We start from the raw sequence: 27658 nt of genomic DNA on the forward strand, positions 1-27658 counted from the left end.
TTTTTACTTATTTTTGTATTCTGGACCCCTTGGGCAGTCTAGTGAAGCCTATGGAACGCTTTTCAGAATATGCTTTTAAATACTTATAATAAAATGCATAGATTTTCAAAGGAAAATAATTATGTTAAAATACAGTCATGCAAGTATTTTTTTAAAAAAGTTTAAACATCTGAGGTTAAGAACTTCTACCTTGGAGGAAAAGCCAGTTAAGAAGATAGGACTCTCAATATGCCCATTTTAATTATAAGGATTCCAAAACAGGGAGGAAATCAGTCAAACTTCCTTCCTACTCAAAACAATAGTAGCTCATATGTATACACTGCAGCAGTTTTATTTACAAAGTATTTTCCCATCTATAATCATGAGGCAGAAACATACTGGATCCTCACAACAACCCTGTAAGGTTGGTAGTACAAGTACTAGCAAACTGATTTGACAAATGAGGAAAGTGAGGTCCAGAGAGGTTAAGTATACTGTCCAAGAGATCACAGTTAAGTGTGGTCTCCAAGTCCTGTGTGCTTACCAAAATGTGGAATGCTGCTGTGAGCAGCAACATTTAGGTTGCTTAGAAACAAGTGACTACACACAGAGCTGATTCATGTGGTGAGTGTGGGAAACACTGTCCCAGCAGCCATTCATTGGAACTATTTTGCTCTAAACGACCCAAACCACTGATGTTCCTTAAGGAGATGCACATCCTTCCAGTTCTCTAAGGGGAACCATATTAATCTGTGGCATTCAAAAGCACAATCTCTAAACCCAGACTAAGAACCTTCCAATGCTTTTCTATAAAGCCTTTCAAGTCAGAAGGCTGCACGCTCCCACTGATTTTTTTTCCTAAGGCAATTCCAGGGAAATTCAATTTTTAATTTTTATTCTATTTGAGTCAATTTCATTTATTGATTTGTTTTAAATCAGTATCTCTAGATACAACTTACTGATTCTATTTCTCTACAGAACCTGCCCAGATTTCTTCTTCTACAGCACCTTCATACACTAAAGCTTTGCCTTAATGCAAAACATCCTAAAAACCACACTCAGGTCAAATCACTGGACATCTTAAGAAGGTCTGTTGTGTTTCCAGCCACAGTGTTTTAAATTGTGCCATATACTCATCAGGAACTCAAAGGAACATGGAAGAGACTTTAACCACAGAAAAATTTAAAGAGTAAATGGTTCCTATAGCAACCGTAGGATGGTCCCCTTGTGCATACTCAGTATTTTGTATGACTGTAAGTGCTGCTAAATTTATGCTTTAATATAGATGTGTGTAAAATGCCCAAGTTAAGCTTGCCATGGGAACCATAATTTTCCTTCCTATCAAATCTGTAATGTGGCTTTTAGACATCCTAACAGAATGGTTCTGGTACATCATCGTAATATTTTCTCCTGGAACATGCTACTCATAAGCCAAACTAAAAGCCAGCAAATAATCTTAACAAGGATATGTTCATTGGCATGATGAAACCCAGGCACACACCCCCATCTGTACAAAAACACACTTGCATGATCACTGGTGATGCTCATAAACAAGTGCCTATAAGGGCTGTCATTTAAATAATTCTACAGTGACAGAAAAAAATCAATGCATGAATCTATATCATCCAGAATATTGTGCTATGTCCTGTTTTGGATCATGTACTTATTTTCCCAAAGATAGCAGTCAAAAAGCTATTAGTGTAGTTTAAAGTTTATTTGTAAGTTAAGTTTTTGTAGTAGGCCAAAAGCAATCGTCCTTACAAAGACCATTTTAAGTCATGAAAATCTGAAGCTTTTTATCAAAAGAAATTCTGGAGTTTTCTGAGCTCAGAAAATGCATGTGACAAATTTATTAACTGGTGAAAAACACTTTTTTCACACTTGGATAGCTCATACACGGCTAAATGGAATTACATATCAAACTTTCAAAAGAAAAAAAAATTACCTTTGGGCTAACAGTAATCAAGATTTTTCAGGGCCTTAAGTTTAATTTTTTTTTCCCAGAAAGTTAAAAAGTGCCTGAAAATAAGAGATTATAATGGATTGTACTAGTCACAAGGGAGCAAGTGTCTCTTAGTCATAACTGTGGCATGGGTTGGCTGCAAGCGTGGGAACATCTAAGTTGTTAGGAGGCATTATTAATATCATAGTTTCCTTAATTTTAAATTTATTTCAATTTATTTACAGGCTAGGTGCCTAGAAGGGAAGGTTCAGAGTCTAGGAAGGTGCATGGTGGGGTACAGGGCAGAAAGCAAAAGATATTTTACTGGGAAACATAAAGAAAGGGTGTAGGAAAGACACAAAAGAGAATATTAGGCATTATCTATAATAGCTTTTAAATGAAACTACTCAAATATCTATTTCCTTATTCAACCCTTGCTCTTCCACTATTCCCCAGGAAACAAATTGCATAGGCTATGGAAAAGGTCATTTCAACACTCAGAAATGCTAAAGATTGTGACAAGCTTCCTACTCCATAGATTATTCCTTCTAAAGGGAGAACACTGAGAAAGCAGGAATAATTTGCATTTTGCTGTTCTTGCCATTTCAGTTGTATCTAACTCTTCATGACCCCATTTGGGGTTTTCTTGGCAAAGGTACTGGAGTGGTTTGCCATTTCCTTCTCCAGAGAATTTTACAGAGAAGCAAACTGAGTTGAATGGGGTTAAGTGACTTGCCCAGGATCACACAGATACTAAGTGTCTGAGGCCAATCTGAACTCAGATCCTTATGGCTCCAGGCCTAGAGTTCTATCCACTGCTCCACCTAACTGTTACAATTTGCACTTATAGTTGGGAAAGAAGCCAATATATGTGACTTCTGGGTTCATGATAAAAAGAAGATAATCATCCCAGGACAAGGGTTCTAAATCATTTTTTTGTGTGTGTCCTGGACCTCTTTGTCAGTGTTACAAAGTTTACGAATCCTTTTTCACAAATGCATAAAATATAAAGGATTACAAAGGAAACCAATTATGCTGAAATAAATTAAATTGAATTAAAATTAAATAGAAATAAATAAAAATGTATTTAAAAAAAAACAAGCTTAAGGACCCTAATTTACGCTTCTGCTTCTAGAAGCTAACTTTAGAAGTTAATGTTATAAATATTTCATTCAATTATCATGTTTACTTAAACATAGAAATGTATTTTTTTCTTTGTATTTGCTAACTTGTTGAAATTAACATAAAGAGTTTAATTTTAAAATGAAATTCTAATGGCATGTCAACATCTCATTCTTCAGACACCTAAGTTATTAATAAAATCACAGAATATAAGGGCTACAAGGGACTCTAGAAATCTTATATTCCTTCATTTTACAGATGAGGAAACTAAGTCTCAGGGTGGTTAAGTAGTTTGTCCAAGGTCATTTTGATCCTCTGACTCTGAATCAGATATAATTCCCTCTGCATTATGCAAAATGAGATTGCTAGTTAATAAGTGAGCCAAAAAACCCTAATTCCAACTGGCTGAGATATTTTAGGTCACTTGATCTTTGGGGGTTTAAATTATCATTACTTTCAAATAAGGGCGTAGGACTAGTCTAAAATAATCTTTCAGAGTCTTTTCTTCTACCTATACTATTCAATTAATTCTAATCTCAAAAGGAAGATACAGAAAAACCCATATGCAGGTAATCTGAGCATATAAAACAACAGTGAAAAGTCAATTTGTCTCATTGAGGAACAATGTGTAAATAATAAAACCTACCACCTGAAAACAAGTACCTTCCTTCTAGTTTCCCTATGAGGGAAGTTTGTAGGACTATACAATCCAATAATACACTGCATGAATTTGACCAAATCACTCACCTCTCTGGATCTGTTTCTTCGTCTGTAAACAAAGTAGATTATACTAAATGATCTCCAAATTCCCTTCAACCTTTGATTTTTGTCTTTGTATCTCCCCCAACACCTAGCACAGTGCCTGGTACAGAGTAGATGTTTGAAGAAGAAATGCTTGCTGATTAAATGATTCCATGAAATACACAGTTTTGATAATGTGCTCGTTTAGCAGTGGTCTAAATACCTATAGTGTTTGGGGGATGGGAGGTGGCAGAACTCTACATATTTACTAGGTTTTCTTATGTAAGATTTTTTCTCTGACACTAAAAAGACAATGCTATGACAAAGGTTACTTTCAGTCCCCCTACTGTCTCTGTGTCGCCATTTGTTCTCATGACTAAATCTTCTCTACCATTCTTTGATGGGCTTGAGATGAACTCTAAGGAAAAAAAATGGAAGATAGAGAGAAGAGATGCAGCAATGCACACAGAAATAAGATGCTCTAAGGGGGTTCCTAGGAAACTGAAAATTGAAACAGATGTGGGGAAAACCCTTATTCCCCTAACTTGGAATAAAGTTCAAGTGTAACCCATTTTTAGAACTACAAAGTGTCCAGTTTCAAGACTGGCTTTGGGTATTAGTTTTATTTTCTATAAAGTTGAATTGTGTTATTCTGTACATAAAATACTCTATGAAAACAACTCCCAAAGAACACACAGGAAATGCAACAAAATAAAATTTGAAATACCCACAGCAGAACAATAATAGTTTCTACTCACAATCATAAAACCCTTAAAGGATGGACAATGGAAGAAAAAAATTCATAATAACACAAACTGCTTGGTAAGCAGACGATATATAGCCACAAAAAGACACAAATCGGGAATCCCATAGTCCTTTACTCAATACATTAAATATATTTTTGCAATATTTTCAAAATGTGCATTCAACAAGGGGACAGAATATAATAATAGCTAACATTTATACAGCACCTTAAGATCTGAAAAATGCTTTAATACACTGTATGGTTTCATCCTCATAAATACCCTGCAAGGAAAGTACTGCATGGATCATCATTCCCATTTTTCAGATAAGGAAACTGAGGTCCAGAGAGGTTGAATGACTAACCATAGTTACACAGCTAGTAAGTATACAACAGTCTCATTCTAAATGCAGTGCTAGCAAAACAGACTGCCTCCTCCCTTAATTTTTTGTGCCTAGCCTAACATTTTCAGAGACATAGCTGGTCTTCTCTAAATGACTCAAGTTCATACTTATTTGTAAAAGCCAGCATGTTGGCATCACCAGAGATCACTCAGGGACTCAGCTCTCAACAATTATAGTCACCAACACCCCCCCCACTCCCAGCCAATCCTATTGCTCCTGCCTTTTTATGGTAACTGTTCATATATAACAAGATAGTCTAAGTATGTTGGACCCTCAATAATGGAGGCATGTGAACTGTGTGTTTGTTTGGTTGCTCAGTATCGTAGAAAAAAAAAATAAAAACCAAGTCCCATATTGGCAATAACCTGTGTGGTCCGCAGATGTGACAAAGAAAATGCAGGCAGATGGGACACATCTGTTAATCATAAACATTCCTTCATTAGTGTCATCATCAGATTTATTTGTATGTTATGTTTATATTGAAAGTCTTATCTGGTGAACACATTTAATTCATAATGCATGCAATCCAACCACTGACCTTTCTTAGAAGATGCTGATTAATACATCCATGCGCATACATAGATTTACACATATTTTAATAATGGAATATTTTTATACAGTTGGATTGTGGTCTTGTTATTCTCCCTCTAAATGAAAGAGTCACAGAATGTTGAGGGACCCTGGAAATCCTCTAATCCAACCTGCTCATTTTATATTTAAGGGAACTCAGAGCAAAGCCACACAGCTGACTAGTGACTGAGCAAGATTTAACATAAGAGAATGCCTGACCAGGTCCATTGTTATTTTGACAGTGCTACCAATTTGCCCTCACATCATTTAAAAATCCATGCTGCCTGTTGCCCTACTAGGTGCAGTACTGGATTTGAAGTCGGGAATACCAGAAGCTAAATCTGTCCTCAGAAACTTACCAACTGTGTCCCCTTCTTTCCTTTTTAAACTGAGGGTGATAATAGCACCTATTTCCCGGAGCTGCTGTGATGCTAAAATGTGATAACCATAAAATTCTTTGAAAACATTAAAGTATTGTATAAATGCCATTATAGATAGGAAAAAGTAATGTATTCGTCTAGTAGACAGAACTGAAAGAGAAATCAGACTCCCTGAATTTTAATTCTATTTTACCATTCTGTAAATATAAGTTTAGGGGCAGCTAGGTGGTATAGTGAATAGCGCAGGCTCTGAAGACCTGAGTTCAAATCTAGCCTCAGATACATAATTAGCTGCATGACCCTGCGCAAGTTACTTAGCCCTGTTTGCCTCAGTTTCTTCATCTGTTAAATGAACTGGAGAAGGAGATAACAAACCACTCTAGCATCTTTGCCCAAGAAAACCCCAAATGGAGTCATGAAGACTTGGACACGAATAAAATAACTGAACAATAAATATTAGTTTTAGTGACAGTCTCTGGTCTTTATTTTCATAGTCATTTCCCTCTATATAGTCTTCCTTCCCACATAGCCCCACCACCAAAGAATCAGGCTCTGAACCTTTCTCTACAAGAAAGAGAAGGGAAAACAATTCAGCAAAACAAACCAATATCGCATCAGAGTTTAATAGTACATTCAGCACTCCACACCTGTAGCCCCCCTCCTCTCTGCTGAGAGGATCATAGAGGGTGGCATGAAAAACTCTATGTTTTCATCTGGTCTCTTCCACTTACTAGTATAATCTTAAACAAGTTGCTTAGCCTCTTTAAGACACTTTCCTCATCTATAAAATGGGAATAGTACCTGCTTTGCTTACCTCATAGCTTTCTATAAGAAATAAATAGAATGTTTATGTGAAAATGCTTTGCAAACATGAAGGCTCTATATAAATGTGATGTGGCGCTATTATTATTTTTATTAACAAAAATAACAACCATAATAATAATAATCCATTCTCAATAATAATCCATTTTCCATGAGAGAAAGCATTATTTAATGGCAAGGATGTTGGATTTGAAATCAAGAGACCTGTTATAGGATCTGGCTATGATACTAAAACCTAGGTGACCTTAGGCGGGTTATTTTCCTTCTCTGGACCTTAGTTCTCTTCATCACTAGACTGAAAGTGTGAACTCGGTGACATCACATGAATCTTTCACCTCAAAAATCAATGATCTAATGATAATTCTTCAAGTACCTAAATAAACTAGCTTTAATGTTCACATGATCCAGACAGCTTCACTTAATAAATTTTGTAGTCGCCAGTTGGTCTCCCAAACAAAAAAAATGGCCATCACATGTGTGTGTCATTGGCTCCAAGTGAAACTTGTAAAGATAGCATCCCACCTTCAATATTGGAAAGGAAAAAACCACATAGCATGTGTAGTCTATTCACAGCAGATGAATAGCACCAGGTTTATAATGAAAAGATAGTACAGATTTTTATCTCACTGCAGACAGTGATTGTGTGTTTTTTTAATGTACAGTAAGTGGAATCAAACTATTTCATTCAATGGGTTAAATGAAGTATTTTTGTTGATAAGGTTGTAATACATACATGATCTATTAATTAATGGAGTAAATAGTAGAGAGAAACAACACTTTGCCCAGCCCTCCATGAAGAAATGACTTCACAGAAATGTACATGCATCTGAATTCTAAAATCCAAATCATCATTGAAATTACATTCTATATTATGTACTAAGCAGGATGTCAATATGACTAGCCATTGAGGAGACCATAAAAATGAGGAAGAAAGGGGGGAAATAAGGGAATAAACAGATGGGTTGGCTTTAGAAATAATTTACAGATATTATTTTCTGTAAGATTGCATAAATCTTAACTCGTGCAGTATAAATCTGACATGTATAGCCCATATTACAACGGGAGAATGAATACAAGTCCATTTTTTCTCTCTGCTTCTTATCCTTCCCATTGCTCCTTTAATTTGGAACACATCTATTAGCATTTATGCATGAGCTATTCATTGCTGAATTCTATTGTAAGTTTTGTAGAAGAAAACCTTCTGCTAAGGTTAGAAAATATTTTGAGGTCTTTTTAAATAAATGCTAGTTCTAAAGTAGGAGTTTTGAAACCATTTTTTAACAGAATCAGTATTCTATGATCTCAAATATTCCATAAACTCTTGGCAACATTGGAAGTGACTATTTAGATTGTGACTTCAGTCTTAATATCAGATTCAATCTCATTCATTGGTGACACTGTTGGACACAAAACCTCTGCAGAAAGAGAAAGGGTTTTATCCCTTTCATATGAAGATTTCTACATTAAAGGGTACACTCTTTCATAAAAATAGGGTGGTCAGTTTCTATTTCTGCAAAACATCCTTTCTGTTTGACCTTTAAAAAACTGAATAGAAACTCGCTGACTTCTTACATTGACTATTCTGAGCCAATTGTGAACAGAGAGTTCATGACTGAATGCAACTTTCAAAAAGGCATCCTAGCACAATAGCTTCACATTTTTTTAAGTATATCTACTTCCTAGCAGACTGAGAGGAAGAGATAGATTAATAAACAGGGGCATGAAAATTGAACACACTTGTTGAAGGGTAAGCTGTGAATGAATGCAGGCATGGTGGTTATGTCCATAAACAGAGGTAACAGAATATTGTGGAAGCAAGAAGACCTGGGTTCTAATACCACTTCTGATACATACTGGCTGAGTGACCATGGGAAAATTATTTAATCTCTCAGTGCCTCTGATAACTCTCTAGGACAGTCAACAAGTATTCAGCACTTTCTACTCACCAGGCACCATGAATTTCCTAAGGATAAAAAGAAAAACAAAAACAGTCCCTGCCTTCAAGTCACTCCCATTCTAATGAGGAAGACAAAATGTTAATAACTAAGACACATACATACATATTTGTTTATATATATATATATATATATATATATGTGTGTGTGTGTATATATATATATATATATATATATATATATATATATGATTTGTGCAAAGCAGATAGAATGTATTTTAAAAGGGGAAGGCATTAGCAGCTGGTAGGAATGGGAATGGTCCCCTACAGCTGAATATTAGGGTAAGATAGAGGGAGGGGACAGAGCATTCTAAGTACCAAGGTAGGATAACAAAAGGAGGAGAGATGGAAAATGGAGTGTCACACTGAAGAGACTACAAGTAGGACAGTGTAGTTGGAGCTATAGTGTCAGGAGGGAAGTGAGGTGTGAGAAAGCTGAACAGGTAGGAAAGTGCCAGATTAGGAAGAGCTTTCCAGGACATATAGAAGGCCTTAGATTTGATCCCAAAGGTAACAAGGAACCACTGGAGATCGATGAACACGACATGGTCAGACCTATGCTTCTGAAAGAAATCATTTTGGCAGCCATATGGAGGATGTATTGGAACGTTGAAAGAACTGAGGCAGACAGGTCAGATAGAAAGCTATTGGCAATGGTCCAGACAAGAGTTGATGAGAGCCTGAACTAGGGTGGTGACTATATGAATGGATTGAAGGGGATGCGTACTAGAGATGTTATAAGATTATAAATGACAAGCCTGGGCAGTTGTTTGTATATGTGGCATGCGTACTAATGAAGGACTGAAGATGATACCAGGTCTATGAGAATGGGTGACTAAGAAGACAGTGGTGCCCTTGACAATAAAAGGGAAGCCTAGAATGGGAAGGGTCTGAAAGAAAAGATGAGTTCTGTTTTAAATGAGATGCATTTTAGATACCTACAGGATATCTAGTTCAATATGGCCCAGAAGAAGTTGGAGATGTAGAGCTACAGATCAGAAGAGAGACTAGGGCTACTATGTAGAGCTAGGAGCCATGAGCATAGAGATGATCATTGAAACCATGGGAGTTCATTAGATCACCAAGTGATTTATTGAAGAAAGAAAAGAGACGAGAATTACATATGGATTACACACAAAAGGAATTCACCCCATGGATGAAATCAAAGGTCTAGAAAGGGAGAAAAAAAAAGTACAATGGTTAAGGAAAATATCTCCTAAAATGATGATCCCTGATGATAAGGACTTAAGACAGCTGGTAACAAAAAAGAACAAAAATATGGCAAATATTGAATTGTTATAGAGTTATTAGAATGCTATAATGAAATTATTTCCTACACACCTAGCAAAAACAAAATAGGCCACATAAAATAAAGAACAAAATGCTTCCAAAGAAAAGTGAATAGTAAAGAAGGATTTTTTTTGACACACTAAGATATATTCAGGTCCAAAGCTCTTCATTTTTTTCCTTTTCCCTCTTCGAAAACTAAGAAAACTTCTAGTCCAGGTTGTGCAAAAGAGAAAGGTCAATGAGGAAAGACGACCGGGCCAGAGGGAGAGAATATTGTAGGAAGAAGACTAGATTGGATGTGAGAACACCTGAGTCCTAATCCTGGCTCCCATGCTAAATAACTGTACGACCCTTAGGCAAAATTACTTTACTGTCCCTCAGTTTCCTGATTTGGAAATATCTCAGAGGAATGTCAAGAGAATCAAATGAAAGAAGTGACACACAAAGGTAGGAAAAACATTGGGCTTGGAGACAATTTGCCTCTGATGCTTTCCTACCTTGTTTTCCCAAGGCAGGTCGCCGAACCACTGCTGGCAGTTTCCTTATCTGTCCAGTGAAGGAAAGGGTTAGAGGGTAGTTGAAAGGAGAAGGGAGGGGAATCACTGATCTCTTTGGATCCCTTCTAGCACTAATTATATTAACTTTATGTATTTGAAAGCATTTTGGAAAATTATAGACATTTTCATTCCCCAATTGATAAATGGTCAAAGGATATGAACAGGCAGTTTTCAGAGGAAGAAATTAAAGCTATCTATAGTCATATAAAAATGCTCTAAATCATTATTGATTAGAGAGATGCAAATCAAAACAACTCTGAGGTACCACATCATACCTATGAGATTGGCTAACATGACAAAATAGGAAAATGATAAATGTTGGAGAAGATGTGGGAAAATTGGAACACTGATTCATTGTTGGTGGAGCTGTGAGGTGATCCAAGTTTCTGGAGAGCAATTTGGAACTATGCCCAAAGGGCTATAAAAATGTGCATACCCTTTGACCCAGCAATACTGCTTCTAGGGCTATATCCCAAAGAGATCATAAAAATGGGAAAAGGAGCCACATGTACAAAAATATTTATAGCAGCTCTCTTTGTGGTGGCCAAGAACTGGAAATTGAGGGGATGTCCATCCATTGAGGAATGGCTAAACAAGCTGTGGTATATGAATGTAATGGAATACTATTGTGCTATAAGAAATTATAAACAGACTTCAGAAAAACCTGGAAAGACTTATATGAACGGATGTTGAGTGAAGTGAGCAGAACCAGGAGAACATTGTACACAGTAACAGCCACAGCGTGAGATGACTGATTTTGATAGATTTAGCCCTTCTCAGCAATTCAAGGACCTAAAACAGTTCCAAAGGACTCATGATGGAAAATGCCATCCACATCCAGAATAAGAACTATGGAGTCTGAATGAAGAGCGAAGCAGACTATTTTCTTTTGTTGTTGTTTGTTTTTCCTTTCTCATGGTTCCTTACATTCATTATAATTCTTTACAACATGACCAATGTGAAAACACGTTTAATCGGAACGTATATGTAGAGCCTATATCAAATTTCAGGCCATTTTGGGAAGGGTCAGGGGAGAGAAGGGGAGAAGATTTAAAACTTATGGAAGTGAATGTTGAAAAATATAAATCAATTAAGTGATAAAAAAAGAAAAGTATAGAATTTCACAAAATGCAAAGTATCATCATTACTACAATGATTATTCAAACTGTAAGAAGAAATAGTTACAGTAAAAATGTGGTGAATTTATAAAAAAAGAAATTTGGGAGTGGAGGTAGAAATGGAAGGCAGTGTAGAATCTGATAGTATATGATGCAGATGGATCAAAGTAAGAAAGATAGATGACTTTAGGAAACAAATAGGAAGGAAAAAAACACCTGGAGGGGAAGTATATAGAATTTTAAAGACAGGAAAGAAATAGAAGTAAAACCAGTCAAGATGAGGCATAATTGCTCTGTAGATTACTGTCTGAGCAGAAAGAACAAGGATGGGACTGAAGATGTGCTATGTGGAATGAAAGGGACAGGAGTTTCCAGAAGTGCATGGTGGATTAAGCAAATCAACTGATCTTACTCCTGTCCCTGACTCGCTGGGGAACTATGGATAAATCCATTAATCTGTGCTTCCCATCCTCTCCTGTGCTGAAGAGGGATGAAACCCGTAGGGACACTACGAGAAATAACAGCAATTAGCAGATTCTTCCTATACTAATTGTTACATTTCACCGGAAAGTCCCAAACACCTCAAAGGCCTCCAAATATTTTTTTTTCCTCATAGACTGTTTTATGTTTAAAAAAAGAGAGAAGGGAGAAGAGGTGGAATACCTTACTCTTTAACGCCTTTCCCTGTTCTCAAATCTAAATGTAGCCTTGGAAATAACCTCCAATTTGACAAAATAGAAAGACTCAATAGAAAAAAAATCCAAATAAAAGGGCCAAGAAAAATTTAACAGGAAGGACAATAACCTATGTTCGGCATCTCAGTAATATTATTTTTCATCAAGAGAGTTAGCACAGGATAAGGAAAATAATGTAGAATTCAAAGTCAGACAATGTGGAATCAAATCATAGTCTTGTCATATAAAATCTGCGTGACCTTGAACAAGTCATTTAATGTCTCCTGGCCTCAGTTCACTGATAGGTAAAGTGAGGGGATTAGACTTGATAAGGTAAGGTGCCTTCCAACTCTGAATCCCTGTATGAACCTAGGAACCCATCAGAGCAAAGGAAGTGAGGGAACTCAGGAAACACAACACTCAAAGGCTGATAAAGGATGATGTAGCAGAATGAAAAGAGAATCTCTTCTACTTTGTATTAGTTACAGCTTTAATGCAGCTGAACCCTCCTTGTTGTTTTGGTTTTGCTTACTGGTCCAGATCCATGATCTCATTGCTGTGGGGGATGTCTCATTGTGGAAATTCTCTTCTACAACTGCAGATTGGAAAGTCACCCCTCATTTCTATGCTGTAAGCAGCCTGGAACACTGAGAGGTTAAAGGCAGTTTGTCCATGGTTATTAATTTTGGGGGGGATTTCCCCCCCCCTCATTAAGAAATAACTGGAAAAAAATCCATCTTACTCTACTATTGACAAAAATATATCACCATACCTGAAGCCAGAGCCTGTCCCCAGCAACTGTTCTACCAATGGCACTGCATTGGAAGGTGGCAAACTGCCCAGCATTGACTTCCACGTTCTGAATTCTCAGGAAGTGGGGAGTTTTGGCTGTGGAAAGGGAAGAAAAGAATAGGGAAAAATTAACACCACGTATGGCTAAAGCTAATAGGTGCCTTTTTCTAGCCATCTACAATGTGAGAATTTTCCATTATGTTTACCTTTGAAAGATAATGCTTTTGATGACGAGAGCTTTAAAGATTTGACTATAATTGTAAAAAGATACTATAGAAGGTTGTGATTAGCTTTGTAAATGAATAGAAAATTTAAGCATTCTGGGATACAAGCAAAGAGAAAGGAGGTATTTTATTGTTCCTGCTGTGCAAATTATCATAGCTCAGCAGTCTTCTTGTAATAACACATCTGTATTAATAAAGATTATATTGAAGTCTAATTGATGTTTTGAACAAAAACATCTTAGATATTTATACTAGCAGCAGGAAAAGAACAGTAAGAAGTTAAATGATGTTGTCAAGGAAACTTTTTTAACCCAAGTGTAGAGTCTCTGCATAATATATATTTTAATACAACTAATTGGTATGCAACATTGCTAGTATAATATTTTCCAGCAACCAAAAATACTATCCCCAAAGACAAACTCTGCAAAATTATGCCAGGCTGACATAGCATAGGAGTTATTTGCTGATTCTTATTTCCAATTCAAACAGTAAGACTGATTCCCAATGTTAAACCGCATTAGGACTCCAAATGTACTCTGTCTACATGGGACAGCTGTTTAAATAAGGGATAATTCTATTACATTCGAGAAGCAGCAGACCAGTTTCTGCATCACTTAGAAAAAAAGACAATTCTGGAAGTCAGTGATAGGTCAGCCTTCAGGTTTCAATGAGATGCCTTTGCAGTCAGCAACTCTGCCTCTGGCTATAGGAAGAAGGCTTTCTAATCCCTACAGAGATGGATGGTTAGAAAAAAGGAAGGGCTAAGTGGGAAACAAAATGGCAAGGAAGGATAAAGATGACAGCATCCTCTGTGGTAGAAAAATTGCTTTCCAATTACCTAGAGCCATTTTTTTAAGTATCCTACACCAATTTTTTCCCCACTGCTCAACATACTTCTGGATCATGTTTAGCCTGTATAGCCAGGGTATGTAACGAGGGAATTCTGTCTAGCCAGTGTATTTCTAGGAAATAAAAATTTATATTAGCTTAAGCAAAATATAATTTGGTGAATAAATATGCTGAGGCAAAAGGGCAAACAAAAATATTGGGAGGCAGAGCATGACAAAGCCACATACTCCAATAAACCTGTGAGCTCATCAATGTGTATATTCGTTCCCATGATGTAGATCAGAACCAATCCTTGCTTACTCACAGAATGTGATTCTTGTCTCTGCCCGCCCATAAATTCACCTAACTTGCTATGGGCCTTCATCATCTTTTTGCCACCTTGCATGATGCTACTGAATTTATGCATGCTTTCAGTTGTCTTTCAAAACCACTATATAGCTGGCTATCATCTCACTCACTTTTTCTGGTTCTATATTTCTGTGATGAAACTCTTTACATTACTTCTTTTGCACCACTCTATATCTGCAATATGCATTGCAGCCTGTTCACACCCACCATGCAATTCTCTATTGCCTTTTGAGTGATTCTTAATGTCAGTTCTTCAGACTGTAGTGTCCCAAGATTTATAGGCATACTGTATCATTAGAAGAACGTACTAGAGTTTAAAAAGATGTTTTTGTTACAGAGTATGCTGGGTTCATTAAAAGAATTGTATAATTTTCCAAAGGCAATCCGGGCTATCACTGATATCTTGCTCAATTCTATGTTGTTCATAAAGGCCACATATGTAGCACAAGTTCATTGCAAAGTTGGTATTGACTAATCATGTATTAACTGGGAGGTGGAGAGTTGGAAAGGAGATGGAGTGACAATGGAGTGACAATGGAGTGAGACTTTAATGGTTCTTAGTACTTAAAACCTATTCATTTACCATGATTGAAGATTGTCCTACAACTCCTACAACGAACCTTTTTATGAAATCGTTCTATAATACATTATTATTATTGTAAGAAGGAGGACCCCTCTCGCTGAGTTCAAAGCTGACCTCCAACATTTACTTGTTATGTGACCCTGGGCAAGTCATTTAATGCTGTTTGCCTCAGTTTCCTCATGTATAAAAATGAGCTGGAGAAGGAAATAACAAGTCACTCCAATATTTTTGCCAAGAAAATCCCAAATGGAGTTACAAAGAGTCAGACACAACAGAAACAACTCAACAACAACAAAAAATACAAATTTCTATCATACTGAAGGCTTCATTCACTTGAGACTTCTCTGTTACTGACATCGAAAACCAAATTTTTTACTTATAGTCTCCATTTAGGATAAGGAACCACATGTGGAACACTGCATTGTTTGTTAAGAGGCCAGATGCATTTCATGATCTTTTGCATGCTAAAATGGAATGCACCTTACATGTTTTAGAAGATAGATGGATAGATAGATCAATAGATAGAAGACAGATATAGATATATACACATATCTATATTCACACATATAGATGTACACATAAATATATGTACATATATGCACACATCCATTCCCAAGAGGATATTAATTTTAACATATAAGACAGGCCTATTAAGGTAACCAGTTTTTAATTTTCTCTATTAATAAATTTTCTATGTTTTTTATATTTCTATATATTCTATATTATTTTTCTATATTAATAAAAGTAATCAATTGCATATATAATCTAAAATTTTAAGAAATTAGAAATAAAGCATAATATCATAATAATTTGAAATAAGGTAGAATTTTATAGAGAGGGGAGACCAAAATCCCTCTGTCAATTAGTGAAAATTATGAATTTTTTTTAAAAAGCATTGTAGTATTGTTAATTTCAAATACTGTGCTTGTTACATATTGTTATAGGCACTAAAGTGAGATTATTACATCAGTGTAAAAAGCAAACTAGGCCTACTTTTCTCAGGGATGTATCATAAATGGAAATCCTGATTTAGGTCATTTGGAGAGTGCCACAGTGTTGCAGCTTTTACAGGACCCATCCTCACTCAGTTCTCTCCTTGTCTTTCTCCTTCCTAAGAATCCAGTCTATTTATGAACCTCTGGGGTCTCCATTAGAATTAAACCACAAAAGGATTTCATAAAGATGCATTCATAAGAATGAAGAGAATGAGCACAATGACCTATTATCATAGGCCTATTGTTGACTACCAGTATGGTTTCCTTTGAGTCCAGCTAGTACACTTAAAGCTTTTTAAAATGGAGAATTATGCTCTCACAAAAGCTGACCCTACCCTATTGTAACATCCTTGACAAACCCTACTTCAACACCTTGTATTGTGGCCACCTCAAGCTTCTTTCTTAAGGAAAGAGGTTTGAAGAAAGGTCAGTGTCTTCTGCATTCTTTGATCTCTGGATCCCATCTTCAGTAATCTCCCCTTCCTGCACATTCCAATTAGGTGTCTCTCCAAAAGGTCTCCAATCCCCACCAGCAATCTCCTGAATGCTCTTGGGCAAAATTCTTGGGAAATGGGGCCAATTCCTCAAATCAAATTTTTTTAAAAATGGTATGACTATCTTGATCATTGCTCCTTCCAAATATAACAAGAACTCCTTTCAAAAGGGCAGATATGCTCCCATCTCCCGTAACTTATGAGGAGCCCTGCTGAGCATTCCCTACAACAGCCAACTGACATCAGACTCTTCAATGACTTGTTTAAAGCACAGATTTGCAAAAGATCAGAGAGGAGGCTATACATAATTGCATCCTGGAGAGCTGGAGAGTGGTCAGTTTTAACAGGACCCAAAAGCATATATTCATACCAAATAGTTCTAAACATGAATACAGCCACATATACCATTATATCCACCTTCACAGATAAATACAGTAAAGGAAAAAATGATAAACCAGAACTCTTCTGCTCTCTCAACATAAGGCCAGAAGAACAGCTTTAATCTGGCCAAGGTACATAGGCTGGATTGCAGGAGAATGAAAATGGTGACAAAAAATAGCCTGTTTTATCTAAAATTAAGACATTTGATAAACTTGTGGGTTGGATGAAAGCACATTTGCCTCCAGTACTGTCTGTAATTATTCAATAATTTAAATTTCACAAAAGGAATCAACAATGTATTGAAGCTATTCCTAACCCTATGGAATTTCCACAGATATCATCTTATTACTCTGATTTTATCCACTCTACTCTATGCCACATATTCCATATGAAAATATGTGCCATCCCCTATAAACATCCCCTGGCTTTCCTACCTCAATTCCTTTTTTCCCCACAATGATTTCCATTCTTAGAATGTCCTCTACCCTAACCCCATTCACTTCTCTTCTTCCCATGAAACCTTCTTTCTTCTATTTCTTAAAATCCAGTTTAGCCACCAACTTCTTGATGATGCCTTCTGCAATACCACCAGTTAGTAATAGTATTTACTACTTTTGCAGTACGATTTGAGTCCTGTTACATCCCACGACAGTGAACAGCATACTTAGGTTGGGGTTTGAAATACCTGGGTTCAAAATTCTAGCCCTAATATTCACGAACTCTGTGATCTTGCCAAGTCACACTACTTTACTGCAATGTGCATGGCAATGTGCTGGGCCTTAGAGATATAAAGATGAAAACATCTCCATCCCTATCCTCAAAAAGCTTACAATCTACTAGGGACAGAAGCAAATAAGAAATTTAAGAAGGATACATATAGTCTTACTTGATTTTTAAAAATCAACTTGGATAATTATAAGATTGAGAAGCCATGGCTAAACGGCAGTTTTCTTGAAAAAGAGAGGACTGCCCATCCCATATAACTCAATCATGTGATATGGTGGTCAAAAAAACTTAATGTGATCTTGGGCTGTTAAGAAAGGCATAATATACAGAAAGAGAGAAGTGATAGTTCCTGGCCAGACTAGTACTGGACTATTGTGGTTAGTTTTTGGCACCACCATTGAGGAAGAATATTGATAAGCTGGAGAACATGCATGTTCGGTTCTTGACGTATGATGACTGGCTGAAGAAAGTAAGGAAATTTAGCATGGAAGAAATAAGATATACAGAGGACATGATGGATGTCTTCAAAGAACTGAAGGGTCATCAGATGAAAGAAAGAGATACTCGGGTATAGCCAGGCCCATATACATTACTGCAGAAGGAGAAGATCCTGTGGAGCAGGTAAATTTTAAGAAGGGAGTCCATAGGCTCCCTTCCATAGGAGATGGAATTTCAAGCCATATTGTAATTAGGGGATGTTGCTGAAAGTGGAACTTACCACATTTATAGCAAAGGGTTTTTTGTTTTTGTATTTTGGGTTTTTTTGTTTGTTTGTACTGGCAATGAGCTGGGTAGTCCCACAGACATTAAAAAATGTAGTATTTTGACTTCTCTGACCTGATGGGTTCTTCGACTTATGAAGGCTGCACCATTCAAAATTTAGGTCCAAATGCACAAGTAGATAAGAAAGAGAAGAAGGAGGCAAGGTGTTCACTAGAAACAGAAGCAGAACCAGGACTATCCATGGCATCCTGTGTCTGTCCTTTGCAACTGCAGACTTACAGCTAAGCAAACCTACCATTATGCCTATTGCTTATAGGGCATCACTCATTTATACCATTCAGATGTTTAAGATGGTTACTAATAGGAGAGTGGACTGCATTTGACTGATCTGAGAGGGTAGATGCAAACAATAAATAGAGGTTGAAAAGAATCAAATTTAGGCTTACAGTAAGGAAAAATTTCCTAATAATCTGAGTTAACCAAAGGAGAATGAATGTGTTTCCTTGGGATGTAGTAGGTTTTTCCTCATCAGTGGAGGTCATCAGGCAAAGGATGGAAAGCCAGATGTTGCGTACATTGTAGAGAGGAGTCTTATTCAAGGTCTAGCATGGATGCCCTTATAAATCCATTCCAGATCTAAGATATTTTGGGTGGAGGGCGATGAGAAATGGGTGTGAAACATGCAGGTAAGTATAGTACAACGCAATAGAGCGTGGAAGGAGCAAAAGAACTAGGCAAAGTGTTCTAGGAAAATATGAAAGAAATCTTCAGAGGGGTTTGAACTTTACTCCATAGGTAGGAAACATTTATTATTGATAGAGTTGGGTGCCTGCGTCTGCATATAAGAAAGATGACAGTAGCAGTGCTCACGATGGTTGCAGAGGAGAGAAACTGGAGGTGAGAGAATGATTAGAAGGCTATTATAATAAATTAGGAGGTAATGATGACCTGGACAAGGGCAGTAGACATAAAATAAAAAGAAAACTAAATGACACCTTTTCAATATAGCATAAAGAAGATTCATGTTCTAAGATCCATTAGCCTAATGACTTCTAAGGCACTTTTGTACCCCTAAAATTGTGTAATTAATTTGAAAGCTATGACTAAGGTAAAATCAACAGGATTTGGGAACTGGTTAGAAGTGAAATCTGATGCAGAATGAAAGTCAAAGTAACTCTAAACTTCCTGGCCTAGAACAGTGTGATACTGTTAATGGAAGTACAGGAGCTATGATGAAGAAACAAGTTTTGGGAAGGAAACTGATGATCTCAGTTTGGACTAAGGCGATTTTGGAATGCTGCCGAGACAGATAGGTATCAATATTGAGCAGGCAGCTGGGAATGGGGATCTGGAGCTCAGGGGAGAAATGAAAGCTGTAATATAATAAGGAACTCACATTTCCATAGCACTTTCTGGTTATAAAGCACTCTACATGTATCATCTTGTTTCACACACAACAAATAGGTGTTATAAGTAATGAGCTCATGTATGTAAAGCACTTTGGAGCTCTCGATATGCTATATAAATATCAGCTCTTGCTATTATTGTTATTATAAATTATCATTCACATTTATTTATATCATGCATTAAGGTTTACAAGAGTTAGTTAGACATAACAGAAAAAAGAAAAAAACCTGGAGATGTGAGATTTGGAGTAGAATTCTGGTGCATTTTGTTGCAATAATTTAAGCTTTTTAAATCTTAGGTAAGAGTTGTAGAAGTACATTAACATTCCCATAGAAGTCATTGTTGTTTAGCCTTAATTTTTGAATAGGACCATGGTGTGAGGAAGGTGATACCATGACTTGCAAGTGAATTAGATTTTAGTGAGGAAGGACTGTGCAAAATCACCAGCCTCACGTTCTCCTCTGGAGACATCTGGGCCCAGTGGCAGGATATAGATCATGGAGACTAGAGATGGCCCCATATAAAGTGGAAGACCTTAGTGAATAGAACATTGGCCCTGCAGTCAAGAGGACTGGAGTTCAAATCCAGCTTCAGATACTTATAGAAGTCACTGAGACGCCACAGCCTGGAGTGGAGAGTAAGACTGTGAGACAAATGCTCTAGTCACTGGAAAAAGGTGGTAAATTACCATAAACTCTGGGCAGTGAGGTGGTGCAGTGGTTTGAGTGCTGGCCCTGTAATCAGGAGAACCTGAGTTAAAATTCAGCCTCAGACAATTAGTAGCTGCATGACCCTAGGCGACTCACTTCACTCTGTTTGCCTCAGTCTCCTCACCTGTAAAATGAGCTGGAGAAGGAAATAACAAACCACTTCAGCATCTTTGCCAGTCAAACCCCATATGGGGTCACAGAGAGTCAGCCACAAAGGAAATGACTCACAACGATTAGGCACTCTGGAGTACTTTCTGCTCTCTCAATATCCTACACATCGTTCTGTTTCCATGTCTTTATTTACATTGTTCTCTAAGTCTAGAAGATATTCCACTCCTCCACTCCCCTAAGAAAGTCCTGGCCATGTAGTAAAGCCTAACTGAAATGTTACATCCCATGACAGTGAACAGCATACTTAGGTTGGGGTTTGAAAGACCTGGGTTCAAAATTCTAGCTCTAATATTAACGAACTCTGTGATCTTGCCAAGTCACACTACTTTAGCCCTAGTTTCTCATGGGTAAAATGAGGTTTAAAAAAAAACCCTTTAGTTCCTTTGGTTTAGTTCAGAGAGAGAGAGAGAGAGAGAGAGAGAGAGAGAGAGAGAGAGAGAAAGGACACAGAGACTTGAGACTAAGACACAGAGAACATTTGTATTTTTTTTTAGAAAGAGAAAGAGGCAAACAGACAGACACAGACAGAGAAAAAGACAGGCTGAGACACAGACAGCATTTTGTACATTTTAAAAGCACTATATAAATATCATTGACAGTGATTATAATGATGTCTTTAATCTCCATGATTTCCTTCACTGGCAAGATATCATTGAGAATTGGGTTTTGTACCTATTAAGGAACTATTTGTTACCTAAAACAATTAGGTAACACTGTATGTTATATTTGTTTTTGTCTGATTCTCCTACTAGACTATAAGCCCCATGAGGCCAAGGTTTTATCTTCCTAAGTGCCTAGTCCAATGAACATAGGTGTAATACCTAGGTCATTTTCCAATTGCATATGGAATCTCCAGCAAAGTTACTCTAGGATCAAGGAACTCTGTGGGGTTCTGCATCTATCTGGAAAACCACAGTTTATGAGTCCCTAATGATGAAGTTATTTTCGCCACTCATCCAGAAGACATATTACTCATCCGGAAGACAACCGACAATTCTGCTAGCAGCCACTGTGGGAGTGTAAGACCCACAAGACCAGCACACAGAAGAGCTGCCAGCACAGGTTCTTTGATCTGCTTTACTAAGGAAAGTAACTTTAAGGGGTTAACAATCTCATTTTAATCACACATACATATATCATTCACTCAGTTCAGGGGGAAAAGCCAGGACCCTGAACTCCAGAGGAAATACAAATAGAAATTACAAACAGAAAATATCAACAGATCAAATAACAATATTCAACGGACAGGTTTTGTCTAATCAAGACATCACATACAAAGTTACCAAAAAGAGAAGCACTAATGGGTCTGGGTTAGCAAAGCCAGGGGGCAGTTACAACGGCTTGCCCAGAGTCTCAACTCTCCTTCCATGAGTGAGCCCCAAAAGTCAAACACCAACCTTGGATCTTATATACTCATCTCAGGGCTCTGGGTCACTGGATTACCTCAGTGCTGAGAAGCACTCAAACAAAGAACAGTGAAAAGTCCCATTTTGCTGGCCGTTACATTTGAAAGGCAAGACTCATCAAAAGTACTTAATTACCTCAGCATTCCAAAGGAGAAGGCAACAAAATGCCCTGCCCTGGTTACCATTACATTGTCTTAGTGCTGAGAAACACTCCAAGACAAAAAGATCCCATTTTACCTGCCCCAATCAAACAAAGGCCAGAATCTTTAAAGGCACTTAACAACAAAAAGCCCCTCCCTGATTACCACTACAACCAGTCATTCAGAAGTCATCCAGAAGACATAATCAAAGGCATTTAATGAAATAGCATTTTTTTTAAGGTGCAACTGAACATAACCTCCATAAATCTGGTTTAGGGTTTCCCCCAGACATTCAATACGAAGAATAGACATTCTTAGGGGACTCATGTGAAGGGACACATAGAAAATCCATGTGGCCCAGATACACAGGTGAAAGGGCAACTCGTAACACCAGTGCAGGGCTCTTAATACTTTCTGATGAGGTCATCATGCTCCTTATCCCTTCTGAACGTGGTGTATAGTCTATTCTAGGTTTATAATCTCTGCTGGGCCTAGAAGCAGGAAGACCTGAGTTCAAATAGGCACTTACTATGTGATCCTGGGTAAGTCACTTCACCTCTGTCAGCCTCAGTTTTCTCATCTGTAAAATTATCTGTAAAATAATAATAACACCTACCTCCCAAGGTTGTTATGAGGATAAAATTTCATATAGATGTGTGTATGTATATGCATATGTGTATTTATATGTGCATGTACGCACATGTGTATATGTATATAGACATGTTTACATTACATTTATCTGTCATTATATATTATACATATATGATATGTACAGGTGTATGTTATGAGGATAAAATTTCATATAGATGTGTGTATGTATGTGTATATACACACATGTGCGCGCACATATATATGTGTATTTATATGTGCATGTATACACTTGTGTATATGTATATAGACATGTTTTACATTATATTTATCTGCCATTATACATTATACATATATCACATGCACAGGTGTATGTTATGAGGATAAAATTTCATATAGATGTGTGTATGTATATGTATATATATGCATGTGCATACACATACATGTGTGTATTTATATGTGCATGCACGCACATGTGTATATGTATATAGACATGTGTCACATTATATTCATCTGTCATTATGTATTATACATATATCACATGCGCAGGTGTATGTATATGCACATATGTGTATATATGTATCTATACACACATGTATTTTCTATGTGTGTCCCTTCACATGTGCTCCCTAGCCATGTCCATTCTTCTTATTGAATGTCTGCTGGAAACCCTAGAACAGATTTATAGGACACATGTTCATTTGCTCCTTTAAAAAAATGCTGTTTCATTAAATACCTTTGATTAGAACTCGCAGTATCTCCTTATGATATATAACGTAACGTAAGTACTACGCACAGACCACTTCTATGTAGATATAGCACATACGTGTGCACATATAGCACAAATACATAGAGAGAATGAGAGGGTACTTAGCACAATGCCTAGCACGTAGTGCCATATCCGTGTTAGCTATGAGGATGACGATGATCCTCCAAGGGTTTCATGATTGCTACTATACCCTGCTCCCCTGGGAACATGATTAGCTCCTCTATGCTTCCAGGTTCTGGCTTTGGCTGGAGTCCTCAGTTGAGGAGCTACCTCTTTGCTATAAGGGAAAGAGAGATGAGCTCTTAGCTTAGAACCCAGACAGGCAGGCCATTCAGCAGCCCAACATCTGGCCAGTGGAACAGTCTCAGTTGTTTTTGTTTTTGTTTGGTTGGGTTTTTTTTTTTTACACCACTCCATTAGGGGAGAAATTTGTCAGTTCCCAGAATTTCTTTCCAGAAGAGTCTTTGATTCCAGGTACCAAGGTCTTTTGGAACACAGAAGAGCCAGTCAGTTAAAAAGAAGCCAAAAGCATTTAGTTTGTCTTCAAACCATGCTGTGGCTAGGTCCAAATTGCGTTATATCATCATAACTAACTTACTTGGGAAAAGAAATTCCTCATGACTTTTGTTAATTCATGATTGCCAGTCTCTACCTCCTCAAGATCATTACTGTAGGTGGTCTTTTCAACAAACCACCAAGAGTTGTCTGGGTTACAGGCTCTGCAGGCTTTGTTTTGCTGTTGTGTTTTTTTCCTCCCTTCTCTCAGATTTTGTGGGCCTCCTACAATGGTAAAAGAATAGAGGAAAAGCAAGGCATAAAATTGTCCTGGTAGAGGCCAGGAATTGCCTCTACTCCCATCCTTTGTATCAAATTCCTGTCTTTACTATGCAGCTTCTCTTCTCACCCTCAGGTCTTGAGCTGCCCTACACAAAGGTCTGGTGAATGAATGCTGAATATGCTGGGAAAAAATCCAAACAGCAGCATGGGTGGAGACACAGTGGTAGATTTCTAAGGCATAAACTTTACAGAAGAGGGAAGTTGCTTAGTGACAGCACTCAGGAAGGGCAGAATAGGAACAGGGAGTATGCTGACATAGTCTCTTGGTACTGCAAGTAGGATAAAGCAAGAAGATTACAATAGGCATAATGTTATCTGGCAAATTCAAGTTGGAGTGAATTTGAGAACAAGGAAGGGGCACTTGAGGGAAAAAAGAAACAACTTGAGGATATTGTGTAACTCACTTAGATAATAATGAAGGCTCTAAAAGCTCACCGTAGAAGAGTCTCAAAAAAAGGAAGTCAGCAAGAATGGAGTGGACTTGGGCAAGGGAAGGAGAAAGGTTAAGCTGGACAGAGAAGAGAGTGTAGGAAAAGGCAGTAGCAGTGGGCCAGGGTTTCCAGGTAAGGCCCACATACTGGAGAATGACCTCTGAGAAATCATGTGGTTGGGAGAACTGTAAGCTAAGTCATACTTCTTTTCTATGCCACTATTTCTGGTACCGTACGCCCTCCCTTTGTTTGCATGCCACACATAGAGTCTATTAGAGATTAAAGTGAGAGCTTCAAGAAGAGAGGAATAATAGCTCACAAGTCTATGGCACCCTGTATAGAGCAGCTAGGTGGTGCAGTGGATCGAGCATTGGAACAGGAGTCATTAAGATCTGAGTTCAAATTCAGCCTTAGATAATTGCTAGCTGGGTGACCTTGGGTAAGTCACTTAACCCCCGTTTGCCTCAGTTCCTCATCTATAAAATGGGGACACACTGCAGAAGGAAATGGCAAACCACTCCAATATCTCTGCCAAAAAAAACAAACAAACAAACAAAATACCCAGGACGTAACTCAGCAAACACAGCACCCTAAATTTGAAAAATCAGCTCTGTGAGACAGACGGTGCAAGTATTATTCTCCCCCCTCTGTAACGGAGGCTCAGGGACAAGCTCGGTGTGTTGCCAACAGTGACACTAAAAAGTCAGAGCCACAATCTGAATCCAGGTTTCATAATTTCGAGTTTGGTATTCTTTTCATACCACCAATCTACCTCTCTACAAGTCAAAAGCTCTCGAGAAAACAAACAAGGAAGCAAAATTGTTAAGTAGACAAAACATTTCTCTAGACTTCTCTGCTTGATTTACAAAAACAAATTCAAAATGTGACATAAGCCTAAGTCCAAACCATGAGCACTTGTCTGTGTTTGTTAGAAGTAAGTAGATCAGAAACAACAGAGATGCTGATTCTGCACAGGCATCTCCACATTTCAAGTACTTTGTGCATCTTGCTGCCACTAACATTAAAACCAACTTTATGAGGCACTCTATGCTAGTAACAAAAAAGCTACATTTTTTTAATGGCATAATGCCTGCTCATAAACCTATATGAATCCTAGCAAGAACCTTTACAATGAGCTAAATGAGGCTGTGTAATTTTGAATCAGCTTTGAAAGAACAGGTGATAGTTTCCATTTGCAGAGATGAAATATTTATGCCCCTTTAGGATTTAAATTCGATAAGCATTAAATTTTCAAAAATAATCTCATCTTATTAAGATATTTTAAGAGAAAAAAATCCCTTAAATATTACCTATAAAGCTTTTAATTTGCAAGGTTTTGTACTCTTGCTTTGCCTATAAACATTTCATTCAGGAAAAGAGAGCTTGACAATGCCCCTTCTCAGTAACATTAAAAACCTAGAGAATAAAAAATTTGCTTTTGAACCATACATCATCATGTTACAGAGTCAGCTTGGCAATTCTGTAGCTCTCACAGTCAATTAAGTACTAGCACTGTCATTTTCCAAAGGAGATAACATATACACAGCTCTGTCTCCTGCAGTCATACAACTTGGGCTCTTAGCTCACAAACTGTACAGCATCAGGTCTTTTCAGCAGGACAGACCTCCCTGGAATTCAGTGATGGGGTAGAAATTAGCACTGCTTCTTCACTGACTGCACTGAACTCCATGCCCCAAATCCCATGCTTTGGGAAAGGGCTAAAGAACAAGAGTTGATGTATTCCAAATGAGATGTGAAATAAAGGCCTGGACCACTTATGCTAATTATAAAGTCCCATGATACTTTTCTCAAGATCAAGGAGAGAAAGGTGTTAATTCTAGTATTCTGGCTAAATTCCAACTCAGGTAATTACATACTGCTTTCCTAAATTCCCCCTGCTGTTTCAATTAAATATGGTATTGTTCTTTTCTGCCTTTAAACCCCTCCCCCCAAAAAAATCCTTTTAAAGTTCAGTCATACAAACCCCTAGTTTTGTTGATATACGACGGCTAATATGTTCCACTTCAAAAATTATATTCATTTTCAAAGACTCTCAGATTTGGAAGGTACCTCAGAGTTCACCTAGTCTAGCCTCTACCTGAACAAGAATCCCCTCTCTATCACACCCTACTAATGGGATAAGGGAACTATTTCCTGTGCTCTCTGCCATAAGCTGGCAGAGAAGATAAAAGATTCTGTGAAAATTATTTAAACAAAATAGAACCCCTGGCAAGTGATATCACCAGAGGACTAAACCATAACATCCTTATTACAGGACCTTATTTTACATGTGAATAAACTATTATAGGGTTTTAAATAAAGGTATATTCAAATAAACTTTTGAAAAGCAATGTGGCATAACAGGAGAAAGAATGTGGGACTAGAAGGTGAGACACCTCGGTTATAGGACTGAGTATGCCATCTTTATGATGTGGGCAAAGTTACTGAATCTCTGTATTGCATATGTATCTTTTCTCATATGGAAAACAAGAATAATAATTTCTCTACTTACTACAAAAGAATCAAATGAAATAATCAGATGAAAGCACATTGAAAAAGGGATACTGCACTTTAACAAGAATGAAACATATGGCATTTTATTCTATAATCGGCATACCATAATAATATAGAATTAATAAAATAATAACAAACAAGAGTTATACTACAATTGTTCGTTATCGGTATATGACCAAAACCGGTCTGGTTCTGCCAATACAACATACATTTGGGGAAGAATAAATCTGACACAGGATTTTCCTCAGCAGAGTATGGACTACCCTTGTTCACAC

General features: G+C 37.3%; 1 protein-coding gene across 4 annotated transcripts in view; it reads right to left on the reverse strand.

The window, feature by feature from the left end:
- PTPRM (protein tyrosine phosphatase receptor type M) overlaps positions 1–27658 on the reverse strand; it is a 1028886-nt gene that overhangs the window by 629055 nt on the left and 372173 nt on the right. For all 4 annotated transcript variants that reach the window (XM_036752813.1, XM_036752827.1, XM_036752817.1 and 1 more), the window contains one exon: positions 13068–13183. In XM_036752813.1, the coding sequence (XP_036608708.1) occupies positions 13068–13183 (116 nt within the window). The remainder of the gene's footprint in view (positions 1–13067; positions 13184–27658) is intronic.

Source organism: Trichosurus vulpecula, chromosome 1 (assembly GCF_011100635.1).
Source record: "Trichosurus vulpecula isolate mTriVul1 chromosome 1, mTriVul1.pri, whole genome shotgun sequence".
Lineage (NCBI taxonomy): Eukaryota > Metazoa > Chordata > Mammalia > Diprotodontia > Phalangeridae > Trichosurus > Trichosurus vulpecula.